This window comes from Oryzias latipes, chromosome 17 (assembly GCF_002234675.1).
Source record: "Oryzias latipes chromosome 17, ASM223467v1".
Classification (NCBI taxonomy): Eukaryota; Metazoa; Chordata; class Actinopteri; order Beloniformes; family Adrianichthyidae; genus Oryzias; species Oryzias latipes.
This window is the reverse complement of record NC_019875.2, coordinates 14,628,283-14,654,335: the sequence shown is the minus strand read 5'-3', so window position 1 is coordinate 14,654,335 and position 26,053 is coordinate 14,628,283. Positions and strand designations below refer to the sequence as shown.

Here is a 26,053-nt window from a genome sequence, read left to right as displayed (position 1 = left end):
TCAGAGCACTGTCTAGTGGGTCTAGATGACCCAACTCCCAATGGTAAAGTGCCTAGGATAGCACAAGGGTTACGTGTGGCTATATTCAGCCACAAATCGTCAGGATTCAAAATAAGTACAGCCTAGCAAAAAGTTCAGCATTGGCCTCACGTGTTTAAGAAATTATCTGCGAAAAGTCACTTTGATATTTTTTTAACTAAAAACAAGCTATGGTACTAGATTGAGTAATATTCTCTATGCACAGACAACACACACAAATAAACTTTCTGACAGAGCTAAAATAAAATGATAGTAAGGACGAAAACGATGCCACCGTGAAAGGAACCAGCATCATACTGAAAATAATTTCTTTAGGTGCGATGAAGGTAAATTAAAAAATAGGTGCACCATCATTATGTAGAGTAGATAGGTGGATAACTTTATTAATCTCCAAGGCAAATCGGTTAAAACAGCTCTCCAGTATGATGTACTATCATCACAAAGGTGCACGCTAAAGTGTGTTTCACCCATTTAACTGCTTTTAAATGAAAGTCCCTAGTACTGCAGATATGTCTTAAATCCAGGCGTTGCCTTCATGCATTAGAACACATTAATTTTTTCACCCCATTTCAAAGTGAAACAAACAAGAGGAATCAAAAAGAAGATTATTCTCCTAGGTCTGCAGACTGAAAGGATTTCAGCGAAAGATTTTGTTGATTAGCTTGAATTAATCTTCCTCCCTCAGCTGTTTATCCTCTGCGACTCGTTTGCAGCTTGATACTGTAAATTATACATCTGAGGTATGAATGTGGACTTTTATGTGCTTTGCATTTTCATTCCCACGACAGAGATTTTTTTTTTAAGGTGCTGCACGAAGGAAAAAAATGTGAAGAGCAACAAGCACAGAGAGTAAGCTGGGAAGATTAGCACAGAAACTTGCTGCATTCATGTAAAATTGATTTGAAAAATGAGCTCCGTGCACACATCGCAGTGCATGCATGTGAAACACACTGAGCGCAGGACTGGACTCCATTATTCACAGGTAGTTTGCAGGAGACAGTCTTACTTGTGGAGCTGTTCTGTCATCCCTTCTTGTCAACTTAACGCCCCTGTTTCTCTCTGAGCTGGTTTTCATTCTCTCCACCTCATCCCTGTCTCTTCATGACTTCAGTCCATGCTCTGTAAAATATGTATTTTTTTTCCATACACCCCCCCCCCCCCCCCAGAGCCCGAGAGCTGATTCCTCATCCGCAGCAGGATAGGAAGACTCTCCAAAGCAGCAATTCTTTATTCCACCTGTCACAGCAACAACTGAGCCACACACAATCCCAGGCCTGCCTGCAGCTGCAGAGCCGGGGATTTGATTGCTGGTCCATCCAGAGCGAGCGGGTGAGAGGTTGGACTGAAACAACGCCAGAACACAACACCAGAAAGTTTCCTGAGATCTATGAGGATGTTCGCCGGAATGGATTTTCGCCCGGCTATGTAAATGACTGCATGCACCATTTACATTAACAGACTGGGAGGAGGGGGGTTGGTGCAAAGTGGGATTTATGAAGGGATTTACGAATTTTGTCCTATAAATCTCAAGAGCTGTAGCAGAAATGCAAACAAGCGTGTTGGCATTAGGTAAAAAGTTGGCGTGTAACGACTAATCGACAAATTGATTTATATACCTGCGATCCAACCAGATCGATCTGTCTGAGGCAATTTGATAATCAAATCGACCTATACTTTATAAGGGGGTTTCAAAATGAAATAAATCCATTATATCAATATTGGAAAATACCATTTGGATTGGCACAGTACTATAACGTAAAAACGTCAAGTGCATCACAACAGACAACACACATGAGAGCACAAAATGATCAAGACATCCTTCCAGTCCAATGGAAACACTTTGAATTTGACATGTGACCATAGTGTGGTACAATGTTCTAACAGTGTTCCGTTTGTGTTATTTTGATGTGGAAAAACAACAGGGGGGCTGAACTTTAGGAAACTGAAATGTGAATGAATTTGCCATAAATTCTTGTTTACTTGTTTGTTTTCACACATATTTAATTTACACTTGATTATCTTGCATAAAACAAACAATGAATCTGGAAACATTTAGGTGCACTATTTAGTACCCAGGTGTTTATCTCTGATGCCACATTTATAGCGTAAACGGCCGTTTTAGCGACCACTTCTAATGAAAACTCTTATGTAAACGTATCTCTATGCGTGTTTCAGGCTTCCGCGCTCAAAACTCTCGCATTCACACGTCACTACTTTCTGGCTCTACATACGAAACGTGTAGCCAGTTGAACTTTGACCAATCAGGGACTCTGAATTAGTAGTGACGCATGTATAGCATGCTTTTCAAAACATTTCTTTATACATTTTCGCCAACAGGCCGAAGCCCATTGATGCACAAACTTGGAAGTTCCAACCGTTTGAACATTGATCACGGAGAAGAAACTAATAATTGCAGTTTCGTATATAAGAACCGAGCCCTGGAAGACAAACCAAGATTGAAGCAAGACTCGTGAGATTTGCACCGCTTTGACTTTCGCCCCAAGCCTCTTCCAAGCAGGTACAGGTGCTAGTACTGGGTAGCGACAGTCCAGACTGAGCACTGTATGCTAAAAGCATGTTCAAGAATACCCCTTTATTCTTGAACACCCATCACATGCCCGGTGGGTGCGTAGCTTGAGTCACAAGGATTGAATTTTTGGCTAAAAGATGTCCTGAATCGATTTTATGTCAGTGAATCGGATGGTTCACAATGAACTAATATCGACTATGAATCATATTGGCATCTATATTTGAATCGAACCGTTGTTAAAATGAACTGTTACACCCCTAGTGAAAAGAGTCTTCCAACCCCTCCAAGGTAATTTTCACATCAGCCAGCCTTGATGAGTGCACTAACATGCCTTTCTCCATGACTGAGGCTGAATGGAGGTGCTTAAAAAGAGCCATCCATCACCGCTCCTGCTGACCTGGGCCTGCTGGGAGCTGAACTGTTGTTAATTAATACACAAAGTCTGGGAGACAAAGAAACTTCGGGATGATGGGGGTGGGTGTGTTTGTTGCCCGTGGGGGGGGGGGGGGGGGGGGTCTTAGGGCTGGCAAACTTTGCATGTGTGGGATCCAGCGGAAAGGGGGCCATGGTGTGAAGGGGAGTCCTGTTCCTGAGCTGAGAGCTAACAACACTCACAGACACACAACAGAGTCCACTGGGGGGGACAATAGAGCGGGAGGGACCACTGGAAAAGGACCCATGGGGAGGGACTGCGTGGCAGGGGCTGAGAAAGGTCAAACTAAGACAAGAACTAATGAGGGAAGGCAGTCCATCAAAGCTCTGAGGGTGTAACTGTATTTTCTTTCATAAACCCCCAGAAGAAAACATCTTTCTGCTTCACTGCCACGATGCTTTTGTTTAATCACTCCATCTTCTCCCTCCTTTTTTTTAACTCATCTTATTCCAAAAGCCTGATGTGAACAAAGTGAGATTTACTTCACTTATACCAAGGATGGCTTTAATGCAGGATCAGACTCACAGAGGCCACTCAATACACGCGGCAGGAAGCCCGGCTGTTCATTGTTATCAAAGCTCATATTGACGTTCCCCGCCGGTTCGGCCGCGGTCCATTTAATGCGATATCGATCTGCGCAGCGGCCCGGCCGGAGTCACCTGCCCGCGGCGCGGGACGAACGACGCCGGCTGATGGCCGCCTGGAGTCTGCGGGAACGGAGCACAGACCGGACTCTTTTTAACCCCCCTCGCGCTTTCACCCCCCCGCCTCTCCGCGCGCTCACTCTGACAGGGATGTCAAATTAAAAGTCGACGCGAAAACCTATGAGACAGTCGGATGTTGACGAATTTCAAAATAAAAAGCAAACTAAAAGAGTGACGTCAGAGTGGGCTGTTGAAGAAATAAAAAATATGACTTTAAGACTTCTCCTAAACTTCAATCAGCCTGAAAATGTTGCCAAGTTTTTTTAAAGTTTGCCTATAAATGTCATAAGATGAAATTTGATGTAATGTTGTTTTTTTCTCTAAAACAATTAAAAATGTTTTTAGATTTGGAATTATTAGGTTTTTTCTACTTAAAAGATAACATTTTTGCCCATAAATATTGGAGTTTATATTATAAAAAAGAAATAAAACTTTTTACCAAGAAATTTGGAATCTGTAAGTTCAAAGAAATGTAAAGCAAATAAAGTATTTACTGAATTCTTATTTATTCATTGTGACTAAAAATTTAAACAGAAGAAAACTAAAATCTTAAAAAAAATAGTACAAATGCTTAACTTTTCCTTGGCCAAATAGGAAATTAAATATTATTAAGAGATCTAAAAACAAGACATGCCTCGTATTAAAGAAATAATATAACTTAAATTACAAAACGCACTTGTTTAAACCGATATGCAAAATAGTAAGACTAAAGCTATGAGACTTTTCTTATTGTGGAAACGTATCGAATTACATAAATGTCTTTACGCCCTTTCAGTTTATGGCAGAAACGTAATTAAATAGAAACGTATCCACAGTTTACCTGTATAACTGTGTAAACAAGTGTTTTATTTATTTATTTTCTAAAACCAACTAGAACATTTTTCCCTCTGTGTTATTTGAAAGAAAAGTTTACAACTGACCACCTGTGAGTCAGTGAGTGTTTTTCTTATGCAGAGATATAAACACATAAAACAATGAATACCTGTTCTATAAAGAAAGTGTATAGAAAACATTTATGAATGAAATTTAAATGTTTTGAAAAATTAAAATGCTGCACAAAATTTAAATTGGAGAAATAAATCCTTTTCTGACACAACAAAAAATGAATTTTCTTACATTTCAAATAGAAATAAAGGGTTCTTGCAAAAGAGAAAGTATTTATTTATTTATTTATTTATTTATGTATTTATTTATTTATTTATTCAAAATCATTAAAAAACACAATTTACTTTTCTTCTACATTGCAAAAGACAACACTACTTTTATTTTGAAAATGATGCCCGGAAACTACCTTTCGTCCTGTCAGAATTGACGCGTCTAAGTCCCCCCTCCCCCTCCCCCATAACCCCCCTTAGCCCCCCTAAGCGTCTGCTTTGCCATTCCGACACATCCTCGCAGAGGAGCAACAGATCCACGGACCTGGGCAGAGTGGGCTCCACGCACCCGCTGCACACACTACCTCCCTCCCCCTCCCCTCTTCTTTCTTATCTGTGGTGGACATGCGCCCCCGGACTGAGGCTCCTTATCCGTGAAGCCACGAGCGGAGATGAGACGGACGGAGAGCGCAGCGTAGCGCTCCAGCTGCACCGCAGTCCCCGTAGCGGAGGAGCGTCCGAATGCGCTTTGGGTGGCATATCCGGGGCTTGTGAGAGAGCCCCCCCACCGCCGATGACATGAGAACAAAACGCGCTTGACTCTCCATCCATCCTTCCATCCATCCATCCTTCCATCCATTCCGAGCAGGTCCGGTCTGCGCCTTCATTCATGTTGCAAACGCCTGGTTTATGACAATGGATTACTTGCTGTGGGTGTTCAGCCTGCTGGTCCCCGCGGTCGTGGCAGTGGAAGGTAGGTCCCATATATGTATATAAATATATATATTTGTATACTTTATGTCTGATGAACAATGGACTGAGTGACTGCGCAGTGATTTGACAGTAAAACGTTGCCAAAGGGAGAAACGCCAAAAACGCAGGGGAGGGGAAGAGGGGCTCACTTTTACCTGCCTCTTCTTCAATGTTTACCTGAAAAAAAAACAGTCAGTTTCCCTGAATGCAGCGCCTCTGCAGCCCCCCTCCATAATGATCCCACTGCTTCCTCTGCAGCTGCAGGACTGCCCTGTTGCTATTGTCCTTGTTGTCACACCCATAAGCCCAGTGAGGATGCCCACCTGCCCCACCTACCCTCACATCCACTCATCTATGATGATGCACATCAGCGCTTCAGCACTGACACCCTCCACCCAACACCCGACTTCCCCCCGACTCTCCACAGGGACTCTCATGTAAAACATATTAGACGACAAGTGTGTAAAGGTCAACGGCTTAACAAGTGTGTCGTCAACAAGGGAGCTTTACCCCAAGGAGAAGCCCACTCCCCCCCCCCACCAAAAACATTTTCTCTTAGGCTGTAGCTACATTTTTACCCCCCCCCCCCCTGCCTCCTCCTTTTCTCCCTTCACTGTCCAATCTGCCTCTCCTGGACCGTGGCCAGCTTGATCCCCCATCAGTTCTGGTGTCAGCAAGTAAATCAATGCAGCGCCAGCAGTCCCAACGGGCTCAGATGATCAGCCACTGCTTCTCCCCAAACCTGAACTGTCACTCACAGCTCAGGGGAGGAGGGGTTAACTGCTGTTTTGTCCTCTGGGGATAAACAGGAGGGGAGGCAGATCCTCCGAATTACCTATAGGAAGAAGATGGACGTCTCCTCATTTTTCCATTTTTTTTTTTTTCTATTTTGCTGCAGGTTCATTTAGCTGCAGACTTCACAGTTGGCCCATGTGGTGAGAGTAGGACGTTGGAAAATGTAGGCTGGAATGCAATGTGAAGTGCGTGTGTTTGTTTTGGAGAGCGGCTCCAGTGGCGGTGACATTTTTACGCTGTAATTCTCTCATTTACAGTCAGCCGTTTACTGCCTTCTGATTTTTTTTAAAAGCTCATAAAAGGGGCGGGATGAGCACTCAGGAGGAAGTTTACGCAGCAATCAGTAGGACAAACCTGTGCATGTGTGCTTTTTCGGATGATCGTTCTTATTTTTTCCCACATAATTGAAATCGGTGTCGACCTGTGGAGGCAGATTTAGGTCAGCCTGGGAAAAAAAAAAAAACAAGTTAAAAAAACTCCTCATTGAGCATCCTTCTTAGCTACAGTGAGGCGCAGTTTTGGTCACCCCGATTATGATATTTTGCTGCTGCATAATTCATGTGTTGTTCTTGCTGGCAGTGAGTGCCAGCATCGTAGAAGAGTGGAGGGAGGAAAGGGGGGGGGGGTCCTCACTCACAAAGGGAATAAAACATCAGCGTGTGTGCGAGCTTTCAAAGCACAGTGAGAACACACACAGTTGTGTGGCACTTTTTTTTTTTTTTTTAACAGTCTAAAATAAATAAATAAACACAAACGCACATTAAATGCCATGGTTTGTGATGCTCTGAAGTTCCCACTGCTGCATTGTTTTCTTACCCCTGGGGCAGAATGACTCCGGTGCTGCTGTAGTTTTATGAGGGAGCCTGTAGAGGAGTCAGGGAAGGCGGAGGAGGAGGAGGGGGGGTTCTGGATTTGAGTTGTTTCAGCTCTGCAGTCTCCCAGGTATTGTAAATTTAACAGGAAAAGGGGGAGAGCTGTGGAACAAATGGGATCATTTTCAACCTTAACCGGTCTTGGGTAGGTGGAAGGGGTGGGGGGCTTGCTTGCAAAATAAAAAAAAAGTGCTGCAGTTTTACTGTTTTACAGCAGAAGCCGGGCTCTGATGAGGAGCTTGAGGACATCCAGCTCTTTTATTGGCTAAAATGTTCTTTCTTCTTCTATATCCACCCATTTTCTGAAACTGATTCATCCCCAAAAAGCCCACAGGAGCAATGAAGAACATTCAGAAAGACCACTGCCGTGGTTTAGAGCTGAAAGCTTGCTGTTAGGTAACAGTGCCCTGCAGCCCCTTTGAATCCTATTTGGAAAAGTTCTAGTGAGACATCCGCCTCTGCTCTGCAACTTCCAGGCTGCAGCATCTCACCTCGGCTCACAAGGGGTCCTGAACCCAGCTTTTACAGACGCGAGCCGATCGGCCTGCTGCCCATGCCCGTGCAATGGGAAATGGAGCCTGTTTTGAAAAGCAGCAGCTCAGACCTTTAAGGGTGAGCGATTCTGTCTCCGCCGCCTCTGGGCACTCGAATAGACAAGGAAAGGAGGCGGGTGACGCACCGGATCGCTCGCTTGCTCGCTCCAGGGACGGGCAGGATGCGTGGCTCGGCAGCCCAGGAGTATTCGCTTAGCTGAATGCCTCGCAGGGCTGAATGTGGCCAAGCAAAGACAACAGCCACTGATTTCTCTGATTAGTTCCTCCTTTGGCTCAAGTCGTGCTTAATCAGTAAAACAACCTTGTTCACAAGCGTGCATTTGGGTTCTACTGCTGAGGTTATTAACTGCTGTTGCTCACTTCGTCTGCACGCAGAAGAAGCCTTTTAAAATCCACTGATAGACCTTAATGTTAATTCTTATTTGCTTTGTTCATAACTACTAATTAATTGTTGTTCTGAGGGAAATATATTTTCCATTAACAGCAAAACCAGGGGCTGATACTTTATTCATTTGGAGTTCACTGATTCTTGTTGTTTGTCATGATTCTTATTTCAATCTGGTAACTGAAGTTTTAGCTATTGACTGTATGCATATGAGAACTGGACTGAGTGACCGCTCCCCCCTTGTGTTTCAAACAGGAAGTTCCCGCTTGCTCCAAGAAGTACCATTGACTTCTAGTGCGCAACAAACAGCATAGTCATTATGGTTTCAGAATAATCACTGTTTACCTTTTTTTAACATATTTTTGATATTTCTTTTTCACGCTATTTTTTTATGTAGAAAAGATTTTGAACTAGCTAATCAGATGCCTCCATAAAAGTAAATGGTCTCCTGTTCCGTTGACAGGTTCTCCTGAGCCCGCTTTCAAGTGTGGGCTTCCATCAACCTCCCACCTGATTAACCAGAGTGGTTGTCAAAAAAATGTTGACTTGGACTGATCAGAACCAATCACTGTTTACTTTTGATTTTTGGTTCCAACATGGAAATGTTGGTGGTGCGTACCAATGGCTGATACAGAGTGATACAGCTCACGAAAACAAAAAAAACAGTCTAACACCGCTACATGGACAGATCACTTCTTACTGATGATTTCTGGTTCCAACATGGCAACGTCCGTATGGTGAAAAAAATGATGACTGAATTGACTTAATTTCACATTCGCTCGTTCCAGTTTTCATATACAGTCAATGGTTTGAGCATACATGCCATGCTAAAAATGTGGTTTCTTAAGATCTACTTTAAATTGAGCAAAAGCAAGTGTCAGGCTTTGCTTGATTAGTCATCTAACAAAAGGAAATGTTTAGAAATGTGCTACATGTGGAAATGTATGCCAAAAGCTTTGTTGTGGTTCAGTTCTTTTGAAAAACAGGTAAATTAAATGACCCGTTAACACGGAATCTTGATCACCTGTTTCACAGAGTTGCTGAATATATATGAATTCAGATCTCAAAATGCAACAATCCATGGTAAAATGATTGTTGCATGTACTTGGTAATGAAGAAACAAAGACTTGGTTCACTTGCAAATGATCTCTGGTGTTCTTTTCTGTATGAATGCACATGCAAGGGGGGTGATGCAAGCATGAGGGGGAAAAACAGCCCAGAGCATGAATTACTAAAATCTTTAAAAACAGCTCCTAAATAAAAGTGATGTAGCGAGGAGGTGGTGGCAGAGGAGTCAGAAGACTTGCGGGACTTGCCAGTTTTTGTTTCTGGTCTTTCTGGTCACTGCCCCAAACAAGAAGCTGCTGAAACTGCATGAATTCTTTTTTCAAGCAGTTTGGTCTGCTTCAGTCTGCTCCAGATTGTGCGACGCAAGCAAACCATTAAAGGTGTGAAACTTCATATCTCACCCATATTCCTAACATGAACGTTTTAATGGGACTATCCTAGTGTGAAAACAATTTTCAGGACGTTTGACTCAAATGGAACTAGAGCAGTAAAATAACATAGGCTACATGGCTGTAAATGGCTTCACATGGTTGTGTAATAAAGGCACCACAACTTCATTCTGGCTTCAAATCCAGATTACACAAGAAATATTAGGGCAGAGGATTCTTGTGTATAGGTGTTTTCGGTCTTTGGAGTTCTGGAGTCCAAACAGGAATAACAAGGTGAGATTTGCCATCGAAACGCTTGAGAATAGAGTCCATCTATTCATCAGACACAGTGAACAATGACTACCCGGATGCCTTTTTCTAACAACACAGGCAAAGCCAGCCATTTCTAAAGTTACGTGTTCCTTTGTGCTGCTGATTTTAAATCTGGTTGAAGAATGCTAGCAGCTGTGCCTAAGTGTGCACTGAATCTGTAACAGACTGAACAAAATGTTTTGCCATTGAGGATCTGACCAATTCACAAAACACAGAAGTGGAGAAGAAAGGCTCAAACAGCTCTGATTAGGGAGGAAAAACACAGAGGTTGAAGGAAATCTTTGAGTAAAAACAGCAATGAAACCAAAGCAGTTTTTGACTACAGAGATTGATAGTTCCAGAGGACATTAAAAGTGAATATAAGCGAAATTTGACGACCCAATATGATCAGAACGGAGCAGAGTTTAAGAGATGTAGAAAATGGAACCAGAGTCTCCTTTTGTGAATATAAATCTTTTCAACGATGCTGTTTGTCCTACTCCAGCTCTGTTTCTCAATAAGATTTAAATCTAGAAGTACCAAATGTTGCAACTGCACCACTGAAGGACAGTGTCAGAAAGGAGCTTTTTTCCATTGAATATTTAAATTTGTGCAAATTACAGGCAGCTTGTTTAAATTTTCATAGGGCTGGGCGATACAGAATTTCTTTACATTATGATATAGTTTTTCATTTCAGGCAATAACAGTACATATCAGGATATCAACCAAATAACTATATTTTTCCAAATTTGAACGCTTTGTTGTTCCTAAGAAACATGTGTAATCATCAGCAGGTTGTTTATTTATTTTATTATATTTAACCTTTATTAACCCAGGAATAGTCCCAATAAGATTAAGAATCTCTTTTTCCAAGGGAGTCCTGGAGAAGAGGTTTTAATGTTTATTTCCTATCATACTTTACAACATAACAGTCCTTTCAACAACGTGATCACCACTTGAGCCTTCATCTGCGACCTCTTCATCCAAGTTTATAACTTCTCTTCAGACGGAACTCTCATTGTCTCAGTTTCTCCCTGTGCTGTTTATAGGTGATACTAGCGGACTTGTAGGTAATGTTCACCTGTTCATCCTAACTTGATGTGGCGCTTTTTCCTCATTGATTGGTCCAGTTCTGTAATACTTAATTCTGATTGGACAAGGGACAGGGTATTCTCTTGTGTCTATTTAAAACAAAAGTCTATCGCGATAGACTTGCTTTTCTATCAAGAAATAGTTGTATCATGATACATAGTGCTATTGTTTTATTGCCCAACTCTCAACCTTATTAGTAACATGTAAAAGAAAAACAGTCCGACACTGCTGCACATAAGCTGTGTTAGCATATTTGCAATAACACCCATCCTAGGCTGCAATTCGTCAAAAAAACAGACTGACATTTTGACAGAGTGCCGCGTACATCTCAGAATCGCTTCAACATCAGTAAACACAACCAGAATTAATCCATAAATAAAGGGCTCCAGATTAAAAGGTGCACTGTTTTTATTTTTGAAAAAACTGAAGCCTTTAAGTGAAGAAATAGGTTAGTTAATTTAGGCGAATTAAACGTTGGTCAATATTGCCACACCACACCCCATGGGTGATGTCAGCAAAAATGTGTCCAGTTTACATACATCTATGAGAAATATTGTTTTGTCACCCACACTCAGATTTAAAGTAACAACATTAGGATGAAAGGGGAAAAAGTTATACTCAGGTAATGTTTGGAAAAAATTGCAAGACATCCCAAAAGCAGGTCTGTGAGAAATTACATTACAGACCTGAAGTGAAAGCAATTTTTTCCATTCTTGTATAGTTATGGGGCTATCATTCCTGCAGCCTTTAATTCACCGTTTCCTATGTCACAAAGAAATCTTCCAATTTTACCATTTTTGTTAAGAAGTGCTTAAAGCTGGCACAAAAGCATTTCAGCAAATGTCTACTTCACTTAGAACTGACTGGTTTCTTCAATTCAAAAAAGTATGTGAGCTGTAAGACCTTTGGGGGGTGGTTGTGGGCCTTTAGAGCAAAATTCTGAAGGAATCAGACATTCTGGGAATAGAAATGATACACAAGTTTCTTTGAACCCCAAGTGGATTTTGGTCTAAATTACTGTATGCTGGGAGAAAAAACATAATTTGTGCAACTTTAGTATAGTTTGAAGAAAATGTTGTGAGTTAATCCCATGGTGTTAGATACAACTTTTGTGAATGAGCTGGTACAACAAAACCTTTTTCTTCCCTCACTTGTGTACATCGGTTAATAAAAGTCAGGGCACCATTAACCCTTGTGCTATCCTAAGCACTTTAACATTGGGAGTTGGGTCATCTAGACCCACTAGACAGTGCGCTGAACCTTTTTTCTTCACTGATTTGTGAACCTCACTGGTGCCCATGGATTACATGAAATCTTTCCACCTTTATCCACCTTTGTCATGGTAGGGAGAACACGTCAATGCAAGGGTGGGGTCATCTAAGATAACACAAGGGTTACAGGTCACGTGTGATTTGCACCAGAGTGTGTTTTCTCTGATTGTGTGAAAGCGCACCAAAAAAAGAAACCTTGGTCCACCTGAAAACGATGACCTTGGTTTACTTGCAAGTGAATTCTGGTGCAAATCACTTCAGTGTAAATGTACAGGCTTTCCAGCAGGCCACATTTGATAAATGATATTAGCTTTGTGCATTACAAGAAGAAGAAGAATCACAAACGGAAAACTGGGAAATGTGTTGTGGGTAAGCGCTGTCTAGTGAGGAGATGCAGTGACGCCTAATAGTTGCCAGAAAGTGAGATGTCTTATTGCATGCATGCCTGCGAGACAACAGCTGACATCCTTTTTTACTGTCTCTTTTGCATTTTTAAATATGAGTTCTCATAACGTGTGTACAGCACATCACACAGGTCAAACTCTGGGCTTTGTTTGCTGTGGGACAAGTATGGTATAATTGGTTTAAAAAAGGTTAAGGAGCTGGGCAGTAAAATTGAAGGTGGGGAAAAAAGCAGGTAAACTCTATTGCAGAGATAGAACAATGACATGGATTATGAAGAACACGTGGCAAATAGCTATCCAATGTCTGCAAACATGTTTTTATATTTAGTTTCTGTTGATTTACACAATACTAGGAACAAATATAGTTTCAATTAGATCTGGGTTTTGCTTCGTCCTGGCTAAGGAGACAACTTTTTTAGCACTCATAGCGGTGCACAGATGTCATAAGGCACTAGGTCAATGTTGAGAGTCATTATATAGACTGTAAATGCTCGAGGCATTTATTGCAGTGTTGTGGTAGTCCTAAAGTAGCCTATCACTGGAGACACTGCTGATTTATCCGCACAATGTTCTGCAGTATTGTCCACTATTTTGTGCATCTCACGCAATACTCTTGCTTCCAAAAAAGGTGCTCCTACTCCTGTTTTTTTCTTTTTTTTGGGCACAGACAGAATAAAAACTGGTTCTGTCCAGTAACCAAAAGCCTGTCGGATCTTTTTCCAACTATCCCCTAGAATGACACGGTTTCTCTAAGGAACTGATGGTGAACAATGGAAATGTTGTTTATATATCTTTAAAGAGAGACAAGCAATCTACAGACTCAATTAGACAAACCCCCATTGCTGACACACTGTACTGCGACTGCAGCTTTCTATTCAAATAAAGAGTGTTTTTGTAACGCAGGACACGCTGTTTGTTTTGGCCTCTCACACCCTCTTTCTGCACTGTTATCAACAACTTGTGAGCAAATGGTGCACAGCAGGCGTCGTGTCATTGAGGCTCCACGAAGAAGGTGTAATTGTTTTGATGATTATGTTCTAACAACAGAACAATGGGAGTCAGTGTGGCTACAGCTGTAAACAGAGAGAGTTAGAGAGGGGCTAGTTCCTCCAAGGTGAGATGAACTCGCTCACACCTGATTGCCAACTGTACTCATTGATCAGCCCAGTTCCTGCCTCTTGTATGTCCAGCTTCTCTTTCCCTGCTACCCAATCTTTGACGGTTCTGCGATCGGTCCCCACAAATACAATTCAATTCAATTTTATTTTTATAGCCCAAAATCACAACAACAGTGGGCTTTGAAGTAAAACATGAACTCAAGAGGATCATGAATACAAAGAGTTCAATAGGAAAATACCAAAATGAACTAACAAACTGACTAAGCTATACTGGCATCCCTGCCCTTAGACACCCCTTCGCGGTAAGGAAAAACTCCTAAAAAAAACGGATTCCGGAAAAAAACGAAGAAACCTCAGGGGTGCCCACATGAAGGAGGGATCCTCACCCAGGACGGACAATTCCTACGTTCCTTCCTCTAATCGCCAACATTGTGACAGTGAAGTCGTTTGAATTAGATTAGCTTCGATTTTTCTTTTTTTGGGGGGGAGGAGTAAACTGCCATCATGGGAAAAAAAAGAAGAAACAATTCGGACATGAGTGCTTAAAATCAGGTAGAGCTAGCCGCGAGGTCCAATTTTGTGAATGCAGTCCTGATCCTTAACTTGTCCTTTTTCTTTTGTTAACATTAAAATAAATATTTTCATTATAATAAACATTTTAAGAAGTTACTATTGTTATTAACATCCAAAGACATACCCTGACCGCAAAAGGCTTTGGCATTTTTGTGCATCCGATCGGGCAGCTGTTACAGATCGGGTAGGGACAGTCGTGAACGGTCAGGTGTGGAGAAAAGCTGTGAAGTCACACACGATTTGATGTGTGAGCGCCCTCCCCTGCTGATGGTGTGTGTGTGTTTAAGCGGTTCGTGCTTGAGCAACCTCCCTGACCTGGTTTTAGTTAATGGAAGATTTCCCTCTGAAGGCATCCCGGGGGCTGCGTTGTTCTTAGTTCCACAAATGAATGTTGAAAGACGTACATTTGGGAGAGCCACTCTCTCACAGCCTTAATTAGGCTGGCATCACAGATATGCTGTGATTGTCAGTACTTACAAAAACGCAGTGCGTGTGGGTGGAGGTTATAAAAGACAGGGAGAATAAGTCTCCCCTGCTTTTTGTTGAGCACAGGCAACTTTGTGTGTCCTTAATGCTCTGCAACAATCTTCTACCTTGCACTATTTAATTCCAGTTTTTGTACCTTCCTCCCACTCACAATTTGCAGAAACCCTTATGGACAGTCGGTGGGCTACCACAGAGCTGGCATGGACCACGTTTCCAGAAAGCGGGGTGAGTGTTGTGTGCACGTGTTCACTGTTCTTTTTTTGCCCCCTTTAGCTGAATTTGTTCCATTTGCTTGTTAATGGAGCCCAAACTGCCTTAAAAAGCACACCTCCTGCTGTTTTATATCTTTGTTTTTGCAGCGCCTGTTTACTTTCTTCGATACTATAAAGTTGAAACACACAGTGTTATATTGCGTGGATGAAATTCAAGACTTCAGTCCATGCAAAGACCTTGTAAAAGTACAGCAAAAATTTATATTGTACATTTAATTAAAAAAAAAGGGGCAATAAGACCAAAGCGCACGCAAATCCCCACCATGTGTCTGGACTGCTAGGTAGGCTATAACATGCATTTCTCCCTTTGCAACAACTAAAACAGTGTGCCTGTGTCTCTTATAATATGGACCCAAGAGCGCATTACATACAGAAATTAAGGTTTTCATTTGATACCCCCTGTAGGAATTGTGAGAAAATAAAACAACATGAATTTGACCTCAGGGCTAACAGCCTTGCAGACCTCCCCCACACCCGGCCAGTGTAATTTGTCTTCGCTACGTGAGCGTAAAGTCAGTCAATGGAAATGCTGGGTTACCATGGAAACGATCTCCGGCAGCTCCCTGTTTTTCCCCCTGCAAGGGCTGGCTCTGAATGTCCTGGCATCCATGAAGTCATATGTCACGACTGGCGAGGCAGCCCTTCTCCCCATGCCTGACAAGCCCATACGTTCAGGGGCCGGCAATTATCACACACGTCAGGTAGTGCGTCAACATGTTGCTGGTGATTTACGATGTCTAATGCTGACTCTTGGGCTCATCGTTTGGGGATAAATTGCCTGGGAGCTAAGCAACGTGAGATGAGTTATGCATTATTTTCCTCCAGTTGAAATAATCAATTTCAGGGACAGTCATTTGTTATGGAAGCAGAGCATTCTGTCCAACCGGGAATGAGGGGGAAAAAAATCAAAAAAGATTGACTTCTCACAAGGTTATTTCCTAATGGACTAACTTAATTGACCGACAATGCCATTTATCAAAGCATTTAAAGACAGTTACCATTTACAGTCACCACTTGTAAGGACATAAAGCTACATGGTCTGTATTTTTGGCTTTTAATCCAGTAGGTTAACAAATCAGAATATAACTTTCAAGCTAGAGAGGCTGTCCTATACAATAGTTGACCTGAAATGCTCAGGCAAACAGCAAGCATTGCATTTCAATGGCCATGCATTATGGATGAATCAGAAGTGTCTCAATTTAAAAGGTACAATTTGTTTTAGAGCCTATGTCGATATCACTGCAACAGATGTGAGCCCACTTCCTATAGGTTTGTCTGCAGCACCAGCTGCAGAGCCAGGCAGGGAGGAGGTGGGTGGGGCTTTAACAAAGCAACAGATCCTCCACATTTGGCGTGATTATAGCTGAAAACTGTCCTTTTTTTGATAGCACCTCCAGCATGCAGCTTGCATCAGAACCCGCCATAATCCGTGAAATGTGTTTTAATGGGAAAATGATATCTATTAATAGTCCATAATGATTGGAATTTTCTGAATGATTCATGCAATTAGAAGTGTTTTAGCTGCAAATTATTCCTCACAGGCCATAACAGGCTGCAGTAATCTGCTTCTAGTCAGTTTATTACGCTGTTTTGAACACAGGTTGATATTTTTTTAAATCACATTGTTGGACGATCTCACAGTCAATTTTTTACTTCCGCAGTGGGAAGAGGTCAGTGGCTACGATGACTCCATGAGCCCGATCAGAACCTACCAGGTGTGCAATGTCCGAGAACCCAATCAGAACAACTGGCTGAGGACTGACTTCATTCCCCGTCGAGGTGTGCTCCGCGTCTACGTGGAGCTCAAGTTTTCGGTCCGTGACTGTGCGAGCATCCCCAACATCCCGGGCTCATGCAAAGAGACCTTTAACCTGTTCTACTATGAGTCAGACGGGGACACGGCCACAGACACAAGCCCCCTATGGAGGGAGAACCCTTACGTCAAGGTGGATACCATCGCACCGGATGAGAGTTTCTCACTGCTGGAGACGGGCAGGATCAACACCAAAGTCCGCAGTTTTGGCCCCCTCTCCAAGGCGGGCTTCTACCTGGCCTTCCAGGACCTGGGAGCCTGCATGTCTCTCATCTCAGTTCGGGTCTTTTTCAAGAAGTGCTCCACCACCATTGCCAATTTTGCCGTCTTCCCTGAGACTGCCACTGGAGCGGAAGCCACTTCCTTGGTGATTGCTCCGGGAGCCTGTGTGACCAATGCAATGGAGGTTTCCGTCCCTTTAAAGCTGTACTGCAATGGGGATGGAGAGTGGATGGTGCCCGTGGGCTCGTGCACCTGCGTAACAGGCTTTGAACCCTCTGGAGAAAACACTCAATGCCAGGGTATGTGTATTTAACAGATGGTAAGGACTTGTATTTATGCAATGCTCTTTTATGTGTTCAGTGCAAGTCACCTCTGTCTTTGCCCTCTTCCCTGCATTTATTGTGGCTCCTGAAATGGGGGTGAAGGAGGGTGGAGGAGAGTGTGAATTAATGAGGTGTTGCAGAGAGGAGCTGCATACAAATATTGTGCAAGCAGGACAGGAGGAAAAGGAAAGATAGTGGGAAAGCACCAAACAGAGCGCCAATAGATTTTCGTGAGAAAAATGCAGATAACAGAAGGGAGGGAACAAATTCAACCTGAAGAGGAAGACTGAAGGTGTGAAGCGTGGACAGTAACGGGTGCTAAAAGGAAAGGAAACGGCGCGAGGCTTCAGGAAGTCAGAGACAGACGAGTCAAGCTTCCCTCACCTCTGTATAAGAAATGGTGTCAAACATCAGTTGGAGAGCTCATTTGTTGCCATTTGGCTGCTCAAGGTTAAAAGCTTGCCGCCAAAACCTGATAAAAGGCTCTCCAGGGCCTCAGCCAGCGCTTGTGACGAGGAAGTGTAATTTCCTACGCGGCCTACCGTTAGTTAATCTACAGGCGGCCACACTCATTAACGCCATTCAGTTCAACGTGAGCCAACACTGCCACGCTAGCATTAATCACTCAGACGTTTCATTTCTTACCTCGGTCTGGCCGCTCGATCGCAGCCAAGTGCTGCATGAGATGGATAGGGGTTGAGGGAGAGGAGGAGATGGGAGACAATAGATAGCAAGAAACTGTAAAGCCATTGTGTCCTCGGAAGAGGTTAATGGATTAAAACACAACAGTGGGGGTGATTCAGCACCTTTTCCAAAGGACGTGTGCAAAACAAACAACAGAAAATAATGAAACTTTCTGCCTCAGAGGAGAAACAAAAAAAACAATTCAATCAGGAAGCACTAGGGCTGTAACCATTCATGTAAACAACTATTCAGCTTGTATCATAATTTGAGGTTGACGATACAATTCATAGTCGATATTGTTTTTTTTTTTAACGATACGATTCACTGACATCTTTGGACAAAAATTCAACCAGTGTGAGTCTGGAATAAATACCTAGGTACTTAACAGTGCAGATTCAGTACCCAGGCTTTTATCCCAATGGTATTTTCCAATATCGATTAACAATATCGATTAACAAGTTGTCTCAGAAAGATCGATCTGGTTGGATTGTAGGAATAGAAATGAATTGATAAAGTCGATTGATCATCACACTCTAGAAATCACAGAGGTGATGTGTTTGACTGAAGGCCATGTCAGACAGCCACAGATGAAAATGGTCATACGTAGATCTATGGAAAAAGTGAGAAAAGTTGTGGTCTTTTTGTGAAATTTTCACAGATGCATCACAAATAAACCATGCAAAGAACATGTAAATCAATGTAGAGTTGTGCTTTAATTAGGTCATTTTAACGCGATATAGGCGCTGTATACGCAAAATAAAAGTTATACATTGGTGGAACGGTCGTGGAAAGCCACAAATTATTGTATGCATCTCGCAAAAATCACGCACAATTATGTAAGAATTACGTGGTACTTGCATATAAATTACATAAAATATACATAAACTGCGTAATTCTCAACCGACCAAAGATTTTATCCAGCTCGAAACCAAATTCACGGAAAGACCCGTCCTCCAAAACCCTCGATGGACATCTGCGCACATCGACAAATGACGAACGCAAAAAACACTTATGAATGAAGTATATAACACTTGCGTCACGAAAAGCCGAAATTTCATTGGTGGAAAATATGGAAAATGTGCAAAATGCACGTGGTAGCTGCGTGACATGGCCAAGAACCAAAGTAAATGTTTGATCTGAAGCTCACCAGTTTTCTTTTTTCTTATCTTGCCATTGTTTGGAGTTTGGGTAGAGCTGGACTTCAAATTGGCCAGTCTGCATTTTTTGCCTAATCACACTACCCTCTCTCACAGATCAGGTTTTATGAGCCGTCACACTGGCAGGACAGATGTTTACTAGAGATCCACTTTTACACCACCAGTCAGGAATGTGGCAAACAGTAAAGCACAGGGCTCTGGAGACAGATCCTCGCCGTGTCTTTGCTCCTAATCTCCTTTATCTGAATCTGTCTTTATTCTAGACTTATGCCGGTTTATCCTTGAAGCTGGTTAAGTGCAGGACTGGCACATGTTAAATCAGGGTTCGATTCCAAGGGGGTGGGATGAGCCTTATCCAGTGTAGGTTCTTGGGCAAGGCCCTTCATGCTACTGCTTAACAAGCCTGGGTATTGCCCGTGCTGGTCCCCAGCCCGGATAAAATATAGGGTTGTGTCAGGAATGGCATACAACTCTATGCCAAACCACCTGTGCAAATTAGTGAAAGCTGATTTGCTGTGGCGACCACTGAAGGGATATGTCAAAAGGTATATGTCAACGCAAATTCAAGGACCTTGTAACCGTGGGTTCATGAATGTGTACAAACACATAGTGTTCACACTGGAGTGTTGCTACCTGATACCAGCATGTGTACTCACAGTTGGGAGAGGGTTGATGTGAAATGTCAAAGCGGCGCAAACCTTGCAAGTCTTACTCCAGGTCTTTTATTTCACAGCTCTATTCTGATATATGAAAGACTTGGTGTCATATAATTATGACCGGGCACAAACAGCAATTATTCATTTCTGCTTTTTGATCAAGACGATTGGCACTTCCGTGTTTTAAAAAGAACGCTACCCATACGTTACTATCAAACCCAAGTCCATGATTGGTCAAAGTTTAACTGCATTTAACACAGGTTCAGTGGATGACTGCTTTGTTCTTACAGCCTGAAAATGATCATAGAAACTTGCCTAGAGATGCATGAATTTGAGTTTTGCCCGCAGAAGCCCGAAACGTGTAGATACGCGCAATTACTTAGACTTTTCATTGAAAGTGGTTCCCAAGGGCGGTGTGAACGTAGCGTAAGACACAATGTCAGCCAACCTTCAGCATGACACTCAGGAATTCAAATTTTTGGCTCAGAAATTGCCAAAGATTACTATACTTTGTACACTCTTTCAAACCTATGCTTAGCTAAATTACTTCTTGCCTTATGTTCCTTCATTTGGATTGAATTATCCCGTTATCATAAGGCTGCTCTGCATGCATGCATGCATGCAAAGGCCTTGTTTGCATGCAGGGGGACCACGCGGACACTGATTGATGGGTTTAGGGTGTATCTCTTTTCTCTGAAGTATTCTCCATCCTTGTTTGTCTGACAAGAGCAATCTCCTGCTGGCATTCAGTCTTCATCTTTATCCTTCTTTTTTTCCTCTTCAACACGAAACATCACTGTCACAGTGACTCCCTGTTTAGGCAAGATTAATGTCACTTGGTTGTAGAGAGGATGAAAATGAAAAAGCAGATGCAGATATGCAGATATGCCCTTATTTCACCTGCGTGTTTAAACATTTGCTTCATGAATACTGAGCTTTCATGTCTACGCTCTTATGTTTTATTATTCTTCCGTGACAGCTGCTAGGCTTTTTTTAACTGACAGCTCAGTGGGTTTTTCCTTTTTTGTTGTCATTCTCTCATCGCCTCTTTATGCTTTTCCCTCCCAATCATCCAGCTTGCATCCCTGGAACCTTCAAGTCCAAATATGGAGAGGGATCCTGTGTCCCATGCCCGGCTAACAGTCGCACCAGTGCACGGGGAGCCAGTATTTGCCCCTGCCAGAATGGCTTCTACCGCGCTGACATTGACCCTCCAGACACATCTTGCACCAGTAAGTCATTTCACACGCTGAGTTGCCAATGAAAAGTTTCACTCCAACAACTCTAAACAGGAGCAACGAAACACGCCTCTCTTTGCTGCCGCAATAGTGGCCAATACCTGTTTTTTTTCACAGCAGGAGCACAATTTAGCCACATCTTGACAAAAAAAAACCAACCTGAAATGCATTTATGAGCAGGTGCTGAATATAATATGTAATATCACATCAATTTTAGTGACACACAGAGGCAGTTAGCCAGCTGGGGGTAGATGTTGTTAGCAATTTACAGTTTGAATGCTGATGAAGTGTTGAATGACTCCACATTTGTGTTGTGATTCAGGTCATGGAGCAACACATATAGCGCTGCTTTCTGAGAGGAACTTGATTACCGCGTGCAATAATAACTGGTTTCCAAAGTTACAATGGGTGTATTCAGACTGGATAAGTCCATTGGTCTAGACAGAGTCCTCTTAATTTGGTCCGTATCGAGTCCTGGATCTTGCGTTTGGTCTATATTCAGACTACTATCAAGCAGACTTTCCTGTTCTGGACAAAAGCTTGTAAATACAACCTTGTGTCCAAAGGTCTCTTCACTCATTTACCAGGGATTACAAGGACGGGGCAAAGCAACGAGAGACAGAAGTTCTTTCAGTACTGTCAGAAAAAAGATTGCAGGTTAATAATGTGTTTGCAAGCCCCATTTTTGTTGACCACATACCTTTAGTTTCTCTTTTCGTATCCATCCCTGCATACTGTCATGTAAAGAGGCGTCACTAAAGCCTGTCGTTGCCGGTAGCAACTTGGGTTTGAGTGTAAAGGATATCCCAACGACAGCGGATCTGACTGCGGCAAGTTCCTAGGACTTATGGGTGGTGGATAAAGGCAGTGGTGGATAAAGGCAGTATGTGGGTGAAAAATGGGCAAACCTGTAGGTGGCCTGCAAGAAATTTTAAGGTCTTAAGGCCTGTTCACACCGGGACGAATTTTTAACGCCTCGTGACTAAACAAAGGGCACCAATGAGAGTGTGCACACCGATGCGAAAAAACGGCACGCGTCAAAGCATCAAAAAAAACAAACGCCTCGGGTTCGTTTTTTTTTTTCGACGCGTCGCGTCGAAATCTATTCTACCAATGAGAATGCCGCTTTTGCACACGTGTCTGGAGCTTCTGAAGTTACAGTAAAACACAACTTGGGGGCGCTCAAACACAGAACTGCCTTGCTGAGCACACATACCAGCGAAGAAGATAGACGTCAAGTAGCGTCTACACTGCCGCGAAGAAATAATGACGGACATTCTAAAATATCCCCGAACCAAGCACCAGTTGGAGCTACTGGTGCTTGAAATATTCATGTTTTCGTTGTATTATTCTGACAAGCGCGTAAATACTTGCTCTCTTCTTCTGAGTGAAAAGCGACTTTAAGCAGCGTAAAGTTGCGCAGCGCCACCTTGTGTACAGGAGTATTTCTGTTTACATTAAGCGCCATCTAATGTCAGGGAATGAAATTGCATGTTCGCTCGGCTCATCGTCAGCGAAAATCGCCTGGGTGTGAACACAAAAAACGTGGCGAAAAACGCTGGCAAATAACGCCTGGCGAATATTCGTCCCGGTGTGTACGGGCCTTTAGAGCCCACAAAGTGAAAATGTTCATTCACATTTTTTCTGTTTCATGTGACTTTAGTAATGTTTGTGGCACAAGCTTACTCTAAACACTCCTCATCATGAAGTTAACTTCATAAGAAAGTTATGCCGCCATGCTGGTACACATGTTCAGTCAGATCGTGTTTACTTTCTGAAAAAATTAGGTTTTTCTAAAAATGTGTTTTGTTTTTCTTGAGTCCCTACTCAGTTATGGAAACAAGGTTACCGGTTTTCATTCAATTTTGTAGACTTGCCTACTGAAGGAAGTCATTAGTAATCTGGTTACTTCAGCCTGACCCTTTGTTGGCCAAATGACCTTTTTTTGTAACAAGTTAATGTTTTACTCATCACAATGTTATGAAAGAGCTGATCAGTTTTGTGCTGCAACTGACATTTTTACTTTCTCGTTGAGGCTGGTTTGAAGCGACTTGAATGGCTCAGTTGGCTGCTTGTAGGACTGGCACATGGGAAATTGTGGTTCATTTCCCAGGGGGTCGCAATGAACTTCATCCAGTCTGGGTCTTTGGGCAAGACCCTTTGTGCTACTACCTAACTATGTAGCCACAAGAGGGCTCAAGTCTGGGTCTCCCTGTGCCATTCCCCAACCTGAATAAAATACAGGGTTATGTTAGGAAGGGCATCTGGTGTAAAATCTCTGCCAAGCCACCTGTGGAAATTACACCCCCTACGTGAGTCAGTAAATGGGTGTGAGATGAGACAATTTTGTGAAGGGTCTGCAACCAATAATGGAAAGAACAATCCTTCCATATCTAGATGTCTGATTAACATCTAATTTCCTCAGTCACCACACTATTCTAGTTCTCATGTACACAGCACATGCCTACACCCTTATTAGATATGGGCAGCTATCTGAACATCTGATTAAGAAACAGATTTATCCTTGATAATCTGTTACCTTACTGCTAGTATCCTCATTTGTCCGATTTGTGCTTTTTTGAGGATGTGTTAAATGGCAAAAAATCTAATAACATTTAACTTTTGTAGCCAAACAAAGTCAGATCCTTGCTGTATAGAAGCCAACTATTTTTTCTTTCTTGAAGAAAAGCAGTGTAGCGTGATTTGCAAAGTCGTGAGCTCAAGTATGTCCTTATGCAACTAGATAAGACCAGAATCCTCAGAATAAAAACCAGGAAATTGTAGTCCATTAGTCTCCACATTCTCATGAACTCTGTAAGAAATCAAAAATTGCTCTGAAGCCACTAGGGTTTCCTTATCAGATTTCTGAAGTGCATGTAAATGCATCAGATCTGATGAATGCAATTATCTGATTACTGCCAAGATCAGATCTTAATGGTTCAATAAACAGCTTCGCTGATGATAATCTTCTATTCCAGATGGGTGTGTAAACTTGTAAAACCCCAATTTTGGTTCAAATCTTGCAAACGTGAGTTTGTGCAATACAAATAATATTAATTTCAAGTAAAAAATTGTTCCTAATTTGTACATTTTCTCCTCACTTTGGGTCTCTATTTAGCTGTCATAACCCATTGAAATGAACCTATTTTGAAGCACAAATTGAGTTTTTTCACAATATAGTTTTGCTCTGCACGCCTCAAGACACAACTCTTCGCCTTGGTTTGAGTTGTAGTTTGATTACCGTACAATGCAGTCTAAAATTTATTAAAGTAAGTAAGGCTCCCCAAAACCCCCTGGAAGCTGTCCCATTTTTGAAATGTGTCTTATTACTACAATGTAGATAATCAAAGGAATAGTAGAGCTGTTGGGTGTTTTTTACCATATTTCAATCAAATCAAACAATTAAATTATACATGTGCCATGCTGTTTATTTTAGAACTATTAGGTGTAAAGGGAACCGAGGAAGGCTCTGGGCAATTCTGTTCCATCCATGTTTTGGAGTAGAAGTATTCACAGTTGCTATTCTGCAGACTATAAACAAAAGACGCGTTGCTGATGTCACTCTTTGGCCAATCAATGGTCTAGAGTCTGCTAACACTGCAATCCAGTTGTTGTCCAGACATTTTGAACCACTGCCTTAAGCATTCTAAAAAAGCATGGCACAGCATGCAACGACATGAAACGCGAAAAAGCATGAATCAGCGTAGAGCCAGACCGAATAGGGCTTATGGTAGCTGGCTTAGAGTGTTTTAACTGCTTTAATTAAAGCGTTAAGATTCGAAAAGGTTCCAGTGTTTGTTTTTTTTGTTTTTTTGTTGGAGTCATATTTCTTACAATGCATTTATGGTTAAAAACAGATTTGGATCTGAGTATCTTTTGTTCTATTTTAAAAGTGTTCCCAGTGGTCTTTTTTTTATGATTATACCGTTTTGGCAAAAAATCCCCCAAACTGTGCCGTTATCTTGGACATAGTTTCTAGAGAGCGGCAGTAGTTCATTAGAAATGTCACCTCTGGGGCTGTTGGCCCATAATAACCCCACTACCACTTCCTGTCATTCATCTGTTTACACTCTCTCCTGCTAGCTTGCAGCTGCTCACAACCCCAACTTAACGTAACAACAAAAATGACAATTATTTGTGTTGGAAAAAGTCTAAATCTACAATGTCAGAGTTTGTGACTTGCAAGGGTTCCATGTTTTACCAGCTGCAGTTTCTGTGCCACTCAACAAAGAAAAAAAAATCCTTACCACTGTTGTAATTAAATGATGAAAAACAATTAAAAATTGTGTTGAAGTTGGGTCTTTCCTCCCAAAAGGTCAGGTTCGTCAATATTTATTTAGTCTCTAGGATGTAAACATTAACTTTAGCTTTTTAGATCTAGTTTGTCTTATATGTAGCAAATTTCGATGAATGACTTGTAAACATTTTCCAGTGAAACTGACCACAACGCCCTTCAAACGCTCGACTTCCCGAGCCGTGATTTAGACCGTTTGTTGTCTGTGGTCGGCTCTAATCGAAAGTGAACCCCTGCCTGCCAATCTCTGCCCAGGCTGAAAAGTAGAGATGTTGCAGCTCAGCAACTAACTGCATCCCTGATATGTTATCTCCACAGATTCAGGTGCACACGGCTCTGATATCTCTGCTGTCAGACTACAATGAAACAGCAGTTAATTACCATGCAGATTTATCACTTTCTTTCTTTCTGCCTGTCCTGCCCGCCGGTTGCTGCGCTGTAATACATGAGCTGTCAGAACCCTTTTTTGCAGGGCTGCCGCATCATCAGTTAGTCATCAGTTTTTGTTGGTAGAACAGTGTTTTGCAATCCTGGCCCTCAGGT

At 42.2% G+C, this 26,053-nt stretch overlaps 1 protein-coding gene across 2 annotated transcripts in view; it reads left to right on the top strand.

Moving 5' to 3' along the window:
- The first annotated feature begins 5,067 nt into the window (after positions 1-5,067).
- LOC101165761 (ephrin type-B receptor 3) overlaps positions 5,068-26,053 on the top strand; it is a 51,316-nt gene continuing 30,330 nt past the window's right edge. The window contains exons 1-4 of one of the 2 annotated variants that reach the window (XR_002875066.1): positions 5,068-5,554; positions 15,012-15,076; positions 16,785-17,457; positions 21,055-21,210. Coding sequence is in view for 1 of the 2 variants with exons in the window: in XM_023965036.1 (XP_023820804.1) it covers positions 5,491-5,554; positions 15,012-15,076; positions 16,785-17,457; positions 21,055-21,210 (958 nt within the window). In the remaining variant the exon portion in view is untranslated. The remainder of the gene's footprint in view (positions 5,555-15,011; positions 15,077-16,784; positions 17,458-21,054; positions 21,211-26,053) is intronic. The other variant, XM_023965036.1, reaches the window with a different exon arrangement.